We start from the raw sequence: 13,841 nt of genomic DNA on the forward strand, positions 1-13,841 counted from the left end.
GTCTCGCCAAGTTAACATCTTGAAAGGATGGACGTAACATTTGTCTGCTACACTTAAACATTATTAAATCCCTCTGTCTCTGTCTCTTCCCTCAACCAATTTTTATTGGGCCTCTCAACTGTCAGCCACTTTTGTTTCCTTTGGGTTCTCCCCCTGCCATTCTTCTGCTCCAATTCAATGTCATCTATACATATATACTTCACTTGGGGCAAGTTGCAACCACTGATGTGATCAATTATTCTTGGGAGCATCGTTTTGCCAACAATAAAATAAGACGGTGTGAATGAAATCCCGATGCCTTTTCTAGTTTAAATCGTTGGAGAAAAATATTTGAAGAGGATGAAATTGAAATTTTATGAAAAATAAATTGTCATAAAAATTAATTACATTGTTTAGTTCATTCTTTCCAACCAAACGTCCAGTAATTTGTTACTAAAATGACAAATTTTGACCATATTAGTCTCGTAAACCAATTAAATTGTCAATCTAGTTATTGCAAACCCAATTCAGGTCCATGGGGCTTTGGTGACGCCATGGAAATTGGAGGAAAAAAGTATACTCTTCGAGTGTGAATTACTCGTCAATACTGAATTCACGTGTTGTCTACGGAATAAAAAAGGTCGACGAGAAGCACGCAAAGAAGAAGCGTTGCTTTTGTGCTGCCTTTGTTTCAATCTTCTTTTGATGGGACCATTGTAAAAATATGTGTATATATAGGCAGCCTATTTTGGCTAGAAAGGAGAAAATTTTTGGTCTAACTTAAAAGGAGACACAACATAGGTAAAAAGGAAACTGTGACCAACTCCTTCCTCTTTTCTTGTCTGTTTATAGTTGTTTTTTACTTCCTAACTGTTTGTTTGTTATGATTTTATGGAAAATATTAAATGTGTTAGAGGATATGTGTGAATGATAGTGTAAAAGGGCAGTTTGGGAATGCAACTTTGGCAAATTATGCTGTGGACCCAAGTCCACCTTGCAAGGTGAACCGGGGTCCAAAACTACGTCGTTTTTGTGTCTTTTTCTTCTTTTTTTTTTCTTTTTTTTTTTAAAAAAAAATTAGTAAACATATTGTTGAATATAGAGTTGTTCAAAAATGTGTGAATGTAGAGGTTTCAAAGTGTGAATGTAGAGTATAGAAATCATGAATGTAGATTTATGATTCTGTGAATGTAGAGTTGCCTAGAAATGTGTGAATGTGGAGGTTTCAAATTGTGAATATGGAGTATAGAAATCGTGAATGTAGAGTTATGCATGTGTGAATTTGTAATAGAGTTAAGAAGTTCTAACAACTTGTAGCCCTGTAATGTGTGAATGTGGAGTTCTCAAGTTGTGAGTATGAAGTATAGGACCTGTGAATATAAAGTTTTGAATGTGTGAATGCATAACAGTGGTAATATAGTTACTAAACATATAATCCTGTAATGTGTGAATGTAGAGTATAATGTATGTGAATATAGAGTATAGTGTATGTGAATGTAGATCCAGGTCCACCTTGCAAGGTGGACCTGGGTCCACGGCATAACAACCCTGCAACTTTGTTTATAGTTCCAATACGGCCCATGCTACACTTTCTGGGCTTCAAGCTTAGTGGATCAGTCACTATGCACTTAAAGGCCCAATTACAGTATTGGGCTTAGCATAGGCTTTAAAAAAAAAATTAAAAAAATACATTGGCGTAGGCTTTTTCTTCAACGAAATTATGCCAAGTTGCGAACATTCCAAGCCACCCGTGAGCTGATACTTTGATTCCGTAAGCTGTGGCGGCGATTAGGACATATTTGTCACGCAATCCGCGCGAATGACGGCGGAGATCAAACCGATTTTTTAGCTTCATCTCCGCCGTCTATTCTCAATCTTACAAATTACAATAATCTAATCGTGTCTTCTCCCGCACGTCCTCAACTGCGTCAAATATAATCTGGTACGGAGTGTGTTCGGTGCAGTACACACAACAACGTGCTCAAAAGTACTATCCACGAAAATAAATAAGAATTAACAAAATGTAATTGCAATTCAAACCTCACGCACAGACACCTCTCACTTCGTGTCAAAAAATATAATTTTTTTTAACCAAAACCAACAAAATATTAATTTCCATCCATTATAAAGTCATTACAAATAAATAAAGGAATGTGTAGAAATCACTCTATACAGTCATACACTCATATATAGAAAGGGTTTCCGAATAAATTTACAGACATCCCTATTCGCGGACCATTTAACAAAAAAAAATAGCCACTAAAAGCATGCACAACAGTGTATAATATGGAGTTTATGTCAGTGTATAATTTGGGCAATGCAAAAGTGAACAGATGTGGAGGCTAAAATGAGATGAAATAAAACTGCGAGTTTATGTCAGTAATTGCAGAGCAAATAAAAAAAAAAAAACAAAGCATGAAGTGCGCCCATTTGGCGCACTTCGCGCCCCAGCGAACACGTGGCGAGTCAGTTGGCGGCCACTCTAACTTTATATCACATTATCATTTTTTTTAATAAATTGTCAGAATTTAGTTTGTTTTTCTTTTTTCTTTTTCTCTTTTTTTTTTTCCATCCCAAACACATTTTTTCTTTTCTAATCACACTTACAAAACCCATCAAAAATCACGAAATAACCCATTGTTAAGGATGCTCTACCTAAAGTTGACCTAACAGATTTTTAATATCAAAGATAATGAGACAAAAGATGAAACATTCTTTGGACTCTTTAAATTTTGCACAATTTGCAAAGAGTCAGTTTCAATTCATACTTTGGAGTAACTATTATTTTTTATCCAGCTCAAGACCTTTCAGATAGCCAATGCCTCTGTCTCTTTGGTGAATAACCACTATTGCAAGGTATGATTTCCTAAAACTTCTGACTTCATCCCTTAGGCCTTCTCCAATTGTTAACATCTTTGCACAAATATTTAGGCTCCACCTAGGAGAGAAGGGAAAGCAAAAAAGGGGAAAAAAAAAAAAGGTCAGAACGCGCAGTGCAGACCAAAAGTCTTATTAATGGGCGCGCAGTAGTACGAGCACGCGCAACAAGCCTATTGCTCATTTTCCGATTGGGACCTACAATAGCCAACCAAAATTCGATCCTCCTGCAAAATACTCACATTTTCTCTCTCTCCCTCCTCTCATTTGCACATCACCATCTTTTTTTTAAAAAAAATGAGAACCCCTTGATGGGGATGACATTAGAAGCCATCCATAACCTACAATATTATGTGCTATATCCATCCTGTCATCAACAATCATCTTTATTATCCATCCTGAAAGTGGCATCTCATATCGTGTCACAAAGCTTGGATTTGTTGTTACATTTGTTTGTGAATCATGCCTCTCCCCACTTATTTGGGAAGTGAACTGCTCTTTTTGCAATGACTCAAAATAACACAATAACACAAATATTCTCACGGAGTTTATCTCAATGGTTAAAGGATCACCTTGAAAGTCTTGTTCCATCGGTAAAGTGGTGGTTCAATTCTCACTAAAGACATTGAGGGTCATTGGTTCCTCTAACAGTACCCTTAGACAGGGGAGCGTATGATTCTCAAAAGTAAAGACCATTTTATATGGAGTTTGAATTGTATAATTTATATGCTCTATCGCACGAGGGGAGAGAGGTGCAAATCAAATCTCAAAAGATGGCACAAAGAAAAGAGGGTGTGAGTACACATAACTCAAACTAAACTACAACCTTTTTGTTTGTTTTTTGTTTTTTTTTTTTTTGCTTGTATTTTTTGACATTAATATTTTCGTAATATTACTTTCCTACACTCAAGATAGGGGTTTACCTAAATGCAAAATCCATGACAAATTCACTGCTAACACCTTTTGGTCCAACTCATTGTACACCGGTCTTTTTAATGTGATTTATCTCTCATTTGTTATTTGCCAGCTATTACACAATAAATGAATTTATTTAATGTACATTTTCACACAAATTTAATTCTTGTAAAAAAATTGGTTGAGCTCGCCACACATGGTATTTCTATTACATTTTACTTTTTATATATAATATACGAATTATTACACATAAATGAAATTTACGCAATAAAAAAGAAGGCAAAACACAATAACTAATATAGCAATTCGAAATAATCGAATATGAATTTCAAAAATATAAAAGTCAAACTTTACAATTAAACTTCAAGAATAAAATTAAATGTTACGAACCCGATTATAATCCCATACAAATTAGTCACTAAATTTTATTAGGTGATAGTCCGTATAGAAAAATAATTCAACCAATGGCACAGAGAGTGTAGAAACACTACCCCGTACGAGCGTCGTAGTTTCTCCTCCGCGTTTGGACAGCCAAAAATGCCCAAAATTGAGCTCAAGGATTTTGAGTGCACACGTGGCGTCGGTTTACTGGATTTAAACAAAAATAAATAAAAATTAAACGAGTTGTCACTGGATAACAGTCTCACCTATATTACCTTCCTGCATTATTTTCATTTTTTTTTTTGGGGTAAGGGAGAGTATGTTGCTTCTTTCGCATATATGCTACGAGCCTAAGACGTATTCACAGTGGACTGTTTAAAACTTACTCTCAAGTTATTTCCTTCATTACCCCTATATAGATAAAGAATAACGAATATACCACATTTGTGAGTTGAAAGTTATAAATGAGATGTCATATTCCACTTTATCAGACCATGGAGTGCATATATGATGCGTAATTCTTTCACTTTAATCAGATATCTCGGATTTGAATCATGATAATGCAATTGTCTTAGAAGTCATAAAGATGTTATAGTCTTACCCGATATGAACATAAACACGAGGATGCACATTATTACTTTTAACTAGTGTGTATATATCTTAATTGAGAAAACATGTGGTTATAACAATAAAATAATGAAATTTATTTTTCTTTTAAAATTTGACCACTATGAGTTTTTACTTTTAAAAACGATACTATAATATGTATAATTGTAGAAGTGGATTGAGATTAATTGGATATAATAATAATAACTATAAAAATGGTCAATAGTGATAGACTGATAATATTGTTGAAAATCTAATTTGAGTAGTGCTGGTGTTGTACTATAGTCTAGTCATATAAGATATAATTTTTTGAAAGCAAACTCAATGAGTTCATTAATTAAAGCAATGAAGAAATAGAGTCAAAGGGACATAGTCCAGTACATAATGCTAGCCTGAGAAACGGTAGTTGCCGCAAGCTTATGAGCAATAGCATTTGCTAATCTAGGAACAAGGGAAATATGACAAAATAAAAACGAAGCAATAGCATTTCTACATGCATCCATAAACAAACCAACATACGAATAATGTGATGTCTGGACCCTACTCAAACCACTACAGAGCTGAGAGCACTCCGTGTGAACTTCGACCGACTCCACCCCCTATACTTAAGCCATGATAACACCTCATTGCATGCCACGGTCTCAGCCATAAGAAGAGAAAAGCAATCCCGAATAGGGAATAGGACTGGCACATGCAGCTACGAACTCCCCTCCAGGCGCCAACAATATCGCTCCAAAAGTTGCTTTCAAGGTCGTCGAATCGTAGCTTGCGTCGAAGTAACACGTTGGCCGAATGGGTTGTGAGCCGTGAGCAGCAGCAAACTGGAGCGTACAGCCGTGCTGTTGTGACACGTGTTGAGCGAGATTTGCAGCTCTCCAAGCTTGCAGGGTTGACGCAACAACTGCCATTGCATAATTTGATTTGAATACAAAATCATTTTTTTTTTGCCTAACTTATTTTAAAGTGTCTTCATTCTCTCGAATTCTTCACATGAACTCTTGAAAAAAAAATATGTTTGTACATACTTAAAAGATACTATCTCCAAATATTAAATAACCGAGACATTAAATTATTATAAAATTGTTGAATCTTGTATAGAAAAATAAATCATTAATATGCCCATTGTTACATGTGACAAATTTGATAGTTAAATCTTAGTCTTAATGTTTAATGTATTTTCTATTGGAGCATGCAAAATTTTATGTGCCAAGTTTGATAGTTAAATTATATTATCAATGTTGAATGTAAGTTTTATTATGGAGTTAATTCTAGCAATGGTCATCCGACTATGTTGATTTTTCAAAATTAGTCCACGACTTTTAATTTGGATAATTTAGGTCCATTTACTTTCAAATTCTTTCCAACGTTGGTCCTTTCGTCAAATTTTGGTTAAGTTGAGGTTAAATGAATGGGTAAAATTATTCGTTCACCTGTTTAGTATATTATTATTCGCATTTCTCCTATTCTATACGTTGTATATATGAATATAATATTAGTCAAAGTCTCAATCGAAGCCATATAATCTCAGTCGAAGTCTCTTCACCTGAGATTATATTAATATATATAACGTATAGGACAGGAGAAATATGAGTAATAATACATTATACAGGTGAACGGACAATTTTACCCCTCTATTTGACCTCAACTTAACCAAAATTTGACGAAAGGACCAACATCGGAAAGAATTTGAAAGTCAAGGGACTTAAATTGTCCAAATTAAAAGTCGAGGACTAATTTTAGAAAGTCAACATAGTCGGAGGACCATCGCTGGAATTAACTCTTTTATTACGTGTTCAAATCAATAACCCATGTTCTTTGGGTTAATGTGACAACTACTAACCAAGATACTTTAATACTTGTACTAAAAAAAAAAGAAGATACTTTAATACTTTTAAGGGAAAATGTGCAAATAAATCATCGAACTATTTGAGAATTAGCAATTAAGCCATCGAACTCGAATAAACTCCAAATAAGTCGCTGAACTAAGAAAAACAATGCAATTAAACCACTAAACCGCTAAAAAATAACAATTAACATTTTTAACAGATCAATTACATTTCCGGTCACCGACAACGATTTTTCCGGTGATCGATGAAGACGGAGACATAACTGGTCGCCATCTCTGGCGGTAAGTCACATTTGCGACTTCTTTCTAGTCGCATTCTTCTGGAGAAGGCGACCATTTTTGGTGATACATACTACATTTTAATTAACATCAACAACAACTACTAACTATCATACAAGATTTGTTCTGCCAAAAACATTTTACTTTACAATTAGGACTATGTTTGGCAAACCTAGCTGGAAAGGTAGTTGAAAGCTGAAAAGTAGCTGAAAACTGAAAAGCTATAAGCTCGAAGCTGAAATCTGAAGAGCTGTTATGCTTAAAAGTGTTTGGTAAAATTAGCTTTTTGATAAGTTGATAAATGTAAAAATACTAAAAAGGACATCTTCATACAATTTAAATAATTTTAAATTTAAATAGGTTTGTTTATATATTAAAATATAAAATAATGAAATCAATATATTTAAACAAAATATAACGTAAGAACACATATTTGAAAATATATAAAGTAAAAAAAAATATTTATAATTCTTAAGATTAGTTCATACAAAAATTAATGTTCAAACATAAATATCAAACTGAAATTACAACCAAACATAATGAAAAAGAAAATGTCAAAAGGGTTTTAATTGAGAGGGTAAATGATGTCATTTATTTAAAATAATAAGGATAAAGATGGAAAAAAGTAAAAAAGCTACTAGCTTATTTTGAAAAGTTACCCCAAGTAGCGTTTCAAAATAAGCTTTTATTTTAAGCTACTAACTTATTTTGAGAACATTATCAAATAGAGCTTATAGCTTATTAGTAGCTTAAAATAAGCTATAAACTTCTAAATAAGCTCTGCCAAACAGAGCCTAGGTATTAATGGATTAGAAGTACTAATCAACTCATAGTCCTCAACGATAACTAGGAGCATTTGTCGGCCACTAATACGACAATTCCAAACTAATGGGTGCGCTTGAGAACGACGGCGTTTTAACCACTGTACACCCCTGCCGTTAGCGGCGGGGCAATTTAAACGGTAGGGACCACGTCAAAGTTCAGTCCGCGTTTCTGACCTGTGCAAAAGGTCTCTACACATCATGTTCAAAGACTTCAAGCCGAGTCTATTGGCCCCTGCCGTAATAACGGGTATCCAGGAGGGCAGTTACGGAATTAAGCTCGTTTTCAATTTCTCTATTACCCATTTAATTACGTTAGTCCAAATTAATAAGCCTCGTGAGAGGTTTAGACCAAACCAGAACTGGAGGAGACGAAGAAAAGAAACAAGGAGAAACAGACCAAACACAAAGACAACAAAACACAGAAGAGGAGCGAGGCTTCAATATCCCTACGATTTTTCAAATTTTCATCGAAAAATCGAGAAAAAGGTGAACGGAAACAGCTAAATTTTATAGCTAGATCTTGTCCACGAATATCACACCGAAGCGCCTCGAAAGGAGAAGCTGGTAGCTCATAGTTGTAGTGCTCGCAATTTGAAGTGGAGCATTGGTGCTTTGATCTGATTGGAGAGCTGAACGAAACGCCGCCAGATTATCTGATCTGACGGCAGTTACAAGAGAAATGGTATGGATTTGTTGTTCCTTTTGCATTTTCGTTTGTTTGGATTTGTTGATCTGCGTGGATGTGATTGTAGCTTCGATGTGGATTTTCTCGTTTGACTAAAGGAGGAGGAGTTTATGCTGTAATGTCTGTTGAGCTTTGTAGTAAAATTCCAAGTTGTTTTCGGTTTGGTTCCGGTTTTACTAGCAGCTGAATTTCCTCGGATAGTTTATGACTGAATAAGACTTCGGTAGTAACATCGTTGAGTTGTATTGTTAACAATGCTTTGGTTTCTTTTTTATTTTCAACGTTGTGGAAATAACATCAATAACTATACTTCTAGCAGATGAAGAGCTTCCTATTAAACTGAGAATGGCCAAATGCTTCTGATATATGTGTATGTTGATAGAATGTCAGATTGCCAGCATTGTTAAAATGTGGTCCCCCTAGCAATATGAAAAACGTTTTAGTGAAGCTGATAGCTATTGATGGAAGAACAGCTATGGAATAAAATGAACTGAAATTATTTCATATTTCAGTGTTTCAATACTTACTAAGTTATGTTTGAGATTATTTCTTGCATCACTCTGGACCTTACTATGAAGTTTTTAAATTATCTCCTGTACAATATTTGTCTGTAATTCTGAATGGTCAATTCCAACCGGACTATCTTTTCAGGCTGCTTCAATAAGCTTAGGAGTTGGGTCTCTTGCTTGGCTGGAGGATCCTGATGTAGCCTGGATAGATGGGGAAGTTTTGGAGGTCAAAGGTGAAGATGTCAAGGTTCTTTGTACATCAGGGAAAACGGTGAGCGTTCTTTGTCAAAATGTGGGTTGTCAGATGAATAAATGATACTCTGAGACTTTCGTGCTCTATTGCTTGCTATTTCTTGCTGCCAGGAAACTACAAGAGAATTCCTACTTGTTCCCTATATAATTGTGAAAATCATTTCATTGGAAGTTTACCAAAAAGTACACAGATAATATATGAACTGAGTTTGATTGCCATTGTACAGGTTGTTGTTAAATCTTCAAACGCCTACCCTAAAGATGCTGAAGCTCCATCTTGTGGTGTTGATGATATGACAAGGCTGGCTTATTTGCATGAACCAGGAGTTCTTCATAATTTAAAATCCAGATATGATATTAATGAAATATATGTATGTTTCACATTGTTTATTTTGTAATGTCTCTTCTGTGCTATTCTTTTTGTTGTCTTACACTAGTCTAGCAATTATTGGAATAAGACTAATTGATCGACTCAATTGTTGCTTCAGACTTATACAGGGAATATTTTAATTGCTGTCAATCCTTTTAGAAGATTACCTCATCTCTATGATACACATATGATGGCACAATATAAAGGTGCTGCCTTCGGGGAGTTGAGTCCCCATCCCTTTGCTGTTGCAGATGCAGCATATAGGTAAAAGCACAGTGTGACCAATTAAACACTTGATTATGTTTTGAAACTGAATAACTGAAAACAACTATTTCTGTGTACACAGACTAATGATTAATGAAGGAGTAAGCCAGTCAATATTGGTTAGTGGTGAGAGTGGAGCTGGCAAAACAGAAAGCACAAAACAATTAATGCGTTATCTTGCTTACATGGGAGGCAGAGCTGCAACTGATGGGAGGACCGTTGAACAGAAAGTCCTGGAGGTGACAAGTCTTAACTTAAATTATTCAGAAACCCATTGTTCAATAAAATTTCTACAATCTGTTTACTTGTGATTTCTGCAGTCTAATCCTGTTCTTGAAGCTTTCGGTAATGCGAAAACTGTCAGAAACAATAACTCAAGGTGGAACCTTTTCCAATTTTTTTTTTTTTATTGTTTTGCATTCCTGTGACACCTTCTAGCCACCCTATGATCTTTCTTTTCTCTTTTTATTTTTTAAATTTCTCCGGCTACTAATAACACTCGTATTGAGAATTGCAGTCGTTTTGGTAAGTTTGTGGAAATTCAGTTCGATCAGAGGGGAAGGATTTCTGGAGCTGCCATACGAACTTACTTGCTGGAAAGGTCTCGGGTTTGTCAAGTGTCTGATCCCGAGAGAAATTATCATTGTTTCTATATGCTCTGTGCTGCACCAGCTGAGGTAATGAGTTCTTCTTTAAAGATTTTAATCTTTTCCCCCCCTTGGTTTGGTGATATATAGAACTTCACTAGGATTTCTGCTTTTTTTTACTTGTTACTTGTTAGTGGATAATATAAATTTTAGTCTCGTTTATATTTTGCATCTTTACCTTTTTCCTCCTTGCTTCTGTGTTAGTTGACACTATGACAGTATGACAATATATTTTCTTTTCCCGATATGAAGCCAAGGTAGACACAAAACTTCTAAATTTTCTACTCAATGTGGTTTATGTTGTGGATAAGTCATGTTTGTTTGCTAATAAACTTTGCATGATAGAATGTTAGCTTGATGTGCAGTTTTGCTGTTGCATCTCTTGATTTATTAACATTTTATTTTTCTGATATCAGGATGTTCAAAGGTACAAACTTGGGAATCCAAGGACATTTCATTATCTGAATCAATCAAATTGCTATGAGTTGGATGGGCTTGATGATTCCAAAGAATACTTGATAACAAGAAAGGCAATGGATGTTGTTGGAATACATTCTGAAGAACAGGTAGTTTGATGGATTTTAAATTCAAAATAACAGCACTGAAGTAAAATGTTTCTAATATTTTTCTCCTTACCACCTTTTTCCATTCTCAGGATGCTATATTCAGAGTTGTAGCTGCGATTCTCCATCTTGGGAACATTGAATTTTCAAAAGGGAAGGAAATGGACTCGTCTGTGCCCAAAGATGAGAAGTCTTTGTTTCATTTGAGAACTGCAGCTGAGCTGTTCATGTAAATGATCCATTTAATAGTTACATCTGCATCATCACTAAATTCCTGGCTATATGGTATTTGATATCTTATTAAGGTTTTTAAAAATTTCCAACTTATATATGAATTTATTTGTAGGTGTGATGTGAAGGCGTTGGAGGATTCCCTCTGTAAACGAGTTATTGTAACTCGTGATGAAACTATCACCAAGTGGCTGGATCCAGAAGCTGCTGCTGTCAGTAGAGATGCTTTGGCAAAAACTGTATATTCAAGATTGTTTGACTGGTGAGATTTATTTATGTGAAAGGTTGGGTTGTGCATTACACACTTTATGTCTGTGCATTGTTCCAGTGTATTAGTTGCAGTATATGGTTCTCAAAAGTGATTAATCGTCACAACTCTGCTTTACTTGTGTTCCTTCTTTATTTGCAGGCTAGTGGATAGGATTAATAATTCCATAGGCCAAGACCCAAATTCAAAATCATTAATCGGGGTGCTGGATATCTATGGATTTGAGAGTTTCAAGACTAACAGGTGCTTAACTGGTATGCCTATTATTAGTTTGGTTACATGCTAGGTCTGGTCTCCAGTGGTGGACTTGACATATGTTAAAAGCATTCAACCTTGAACCATAAGAAATGGAGACCAGATAAAAGATTAGCATGTAAGATATTTCCAGTAGGTAGTTTTTGCAATTTTCTTTTAAAGACTAAATTATTCTGTGCTTTCTAATTTCTACTTTAACTGCATCTTTTTGGTGCCCCTTTTCCGATGGTTTAGGAAAGTTTCATTGAAAAGTGCTGCTCATCTATAACTTCCCATCCCACATTAACAGAACATTATTTTCAAGATGGTTGGATATAGTCTGTCTGTTGTGGAACTTCTGGCATTAAGACTTGTCTTTGCATCATAAACCTTTTGAGTTTTCATTATCTGTTTTCTATTTAAAAAACTTGTTTACTAACACTCATTTTTTCAAATTTACTTTTTTAGACTAATGTTATAGAATTAACACAAATTTAATTTCAAGTGATTTTAAAACCTTATATTTAAAATATTTTTGGATATGTTTGGTTTAAATTGAATAAATATAATTTTTACTTTTAAGTCTAATATATGTAAGATTTTTACATTTGATATCCGAACCAAATTCATATTCATATATAACATAATTAAAAACATATCTGAACCAATAACCTATTAAGTTCACCTAAATTTAAGTTTAGGTAATTTAATATTTTTTTGAGCTAATATTTAAAATATTTTTGGATATATTCATTTGAATGACTTGTATACATATAATTTTTACTTTGATGTCTAATATATGTGAAATTTCAATATCCAATATCCGGACCAAACTTATATTATGATATAACATAACTAAAAGTATCCGAACAAATAATCTATTCATTTCAATCAAAATCTAAAACTTGGTGTAGATTTCAAGTTTTAATTTTGATAATGTGAACAATGTCTAACTTTAAGCGTAAGCAAATAAGTTATATTTATATAAGTAAATGCAAGTAAAAAAGATAGAATATGATGAAAAGTAAAAGAATATGATAATGAATGTAATCATAGTAATGAATACATAAAGTAGATAATGGTAAGAATGTGGTTATAGTGATATATAGCCAAATAGATGATAGATGATTATGTTTTCCATTTAGAAAACAGTTTTTAAAAGTTCAAAAGAAAACTTGAAAATGTTTTTAGTTTTCAAAATGGAAAGCTGTGTTAGTAAACATGTTTTCTGTTTTCTATTCTCCAATTCGAAAATTTTCAGTGTTAGTAAACGGGCCATAATGATTATTTTCCATACCTGTGCTTTGGATCCTAAGGAGGGGTACTATCATGACAAGCACCTAATGATAGTTATTATTTAAATTTATACTAACAAAACTGGACAGATGACTCTCTGTAGATCATTATCTGTACTATCTGCAGATTATTTGTATAGATCATATCATATTCTGATGCTGTTTATTCTGCAGCTTTGAACAATTTTGTATTAACCTGACAAATGAGAAACTTCAGCAGCATTTCAATCAGGTTCTACTGTTAGTCTATTTTCATCGAATTTGGTGGGTTTTCCAGGATTCTACACTGAAATGATAACAATGTTCCTTTTTAACAGCATGTCTTCAAAATGGAACAAGAAGAGTATAAAAAAGAAGAAATTAACTGGAGCTACATCGAATTCATTGACAATCAAGATGTCTTAGATCTAATTGAGAAGGTTTGCAATTAGTCATTGTGCTTTTAACTGTTAGCTTAAAATTTAAAATTTCTAGACACTAATTTATGTTCATTTAACATTAGTAGATCTCTCTTCTCCTATGTTGAGATCTTTTGATACTTAATGGTGCCCTTTTTTAAATGCTTCATTTATATAGCAAATACTATGCACCTTATATTATGTACTGTATATCCTGCTCAAAATTGATTTTTATCCTGTTCTCTTGGATCGAGAATGAAGATTTCTAAGCTTGGAAGATCTGGCCAAAAAAATAATAATAGAGAAAAAAGAGCTTCTTTGCTTTCAATCCTTCTCATTCTTGTCCTCAGTTTTACTTTCTAACTTGTTTTTTTTTTTTTTTTTTTTTTTTTTTTTTTTTTTTTTTTTTTTTTTAAAA

General features: G+C 33.9%; 1 protein-coding gene across 1 annotated transcript in view; it reads left to right on the plus strand.

Moving 5' to 3' along the window:
• The first annotated feature begins 8,054 nt into the window (after positions 1-8,054).
• Positions 8,055-13,841, plus strand: part of LOC116014901 (myosin-6-like) — a 15,218-nt gene continuing 9,431 nt past the window's right edge. Inside the window, exons 1-13 of the mRNA XM_031254859.1 lie at positions 8,055-8,389; positions 9,044-9,172; positions 9,381-9,524; positions 9,642-9,787; positions 9,870-10,026; positions 10,108-10,166; positions 10,305-10,464; positions 10,851-11,000; positions 11,090-11,226; positions 11,344-11,490; positions 11,638-11,739; positions 13,200-13,257; positions 13,343-13,444. Coding sequence (XP_031110719.1) covers positions 8,387-8,389; positions 9,044-9,172; positions 9,381-9,524; positions 9,642-9,787; positions 9,870-10,026; positions 10,108-10,166; positions 10,305-10,464; positions 10,851-11,000; positions 11,090-11,226; positions 11,344-11,490; positions 11,638-11,739; positions 13,200-13,257; positions 13,343-13,444 — 1,494 coding nt within the window. The 5' untranslated portion in view covers positions 8,055-8,386. The remainder of the gene's footprint in view (positions 8,390-9,043; positions 9,173-9,380; positions 9,525-9,641; positions 9,788-9,869; positions 10,027-10,107; positions 10,167-10,304; positions 10,465-10,850; positions 11,001-11,089; positions 11,227-11,343; positions 11,491-11,637; positions 11,740-13,199; positions 13,258-13,342; positions 13,445-13,841) is intronic.

The sequence above is a fragment of the Ipomoea triloba genome, chromosome 4 (assembly GCF_003576645.1).
Source record: "Ipomoea triloba cultivar NCNSP0323 chromosome 4, ASM357664v1".
NCBI classification, from domain to species: domain Eukaryota; kingdom Viridiplantae; phylum Streptophyta; class Magnoliopsida; order Solanales; family Convolvulaceae; genus Ipomoea; species Ipomoea triloba.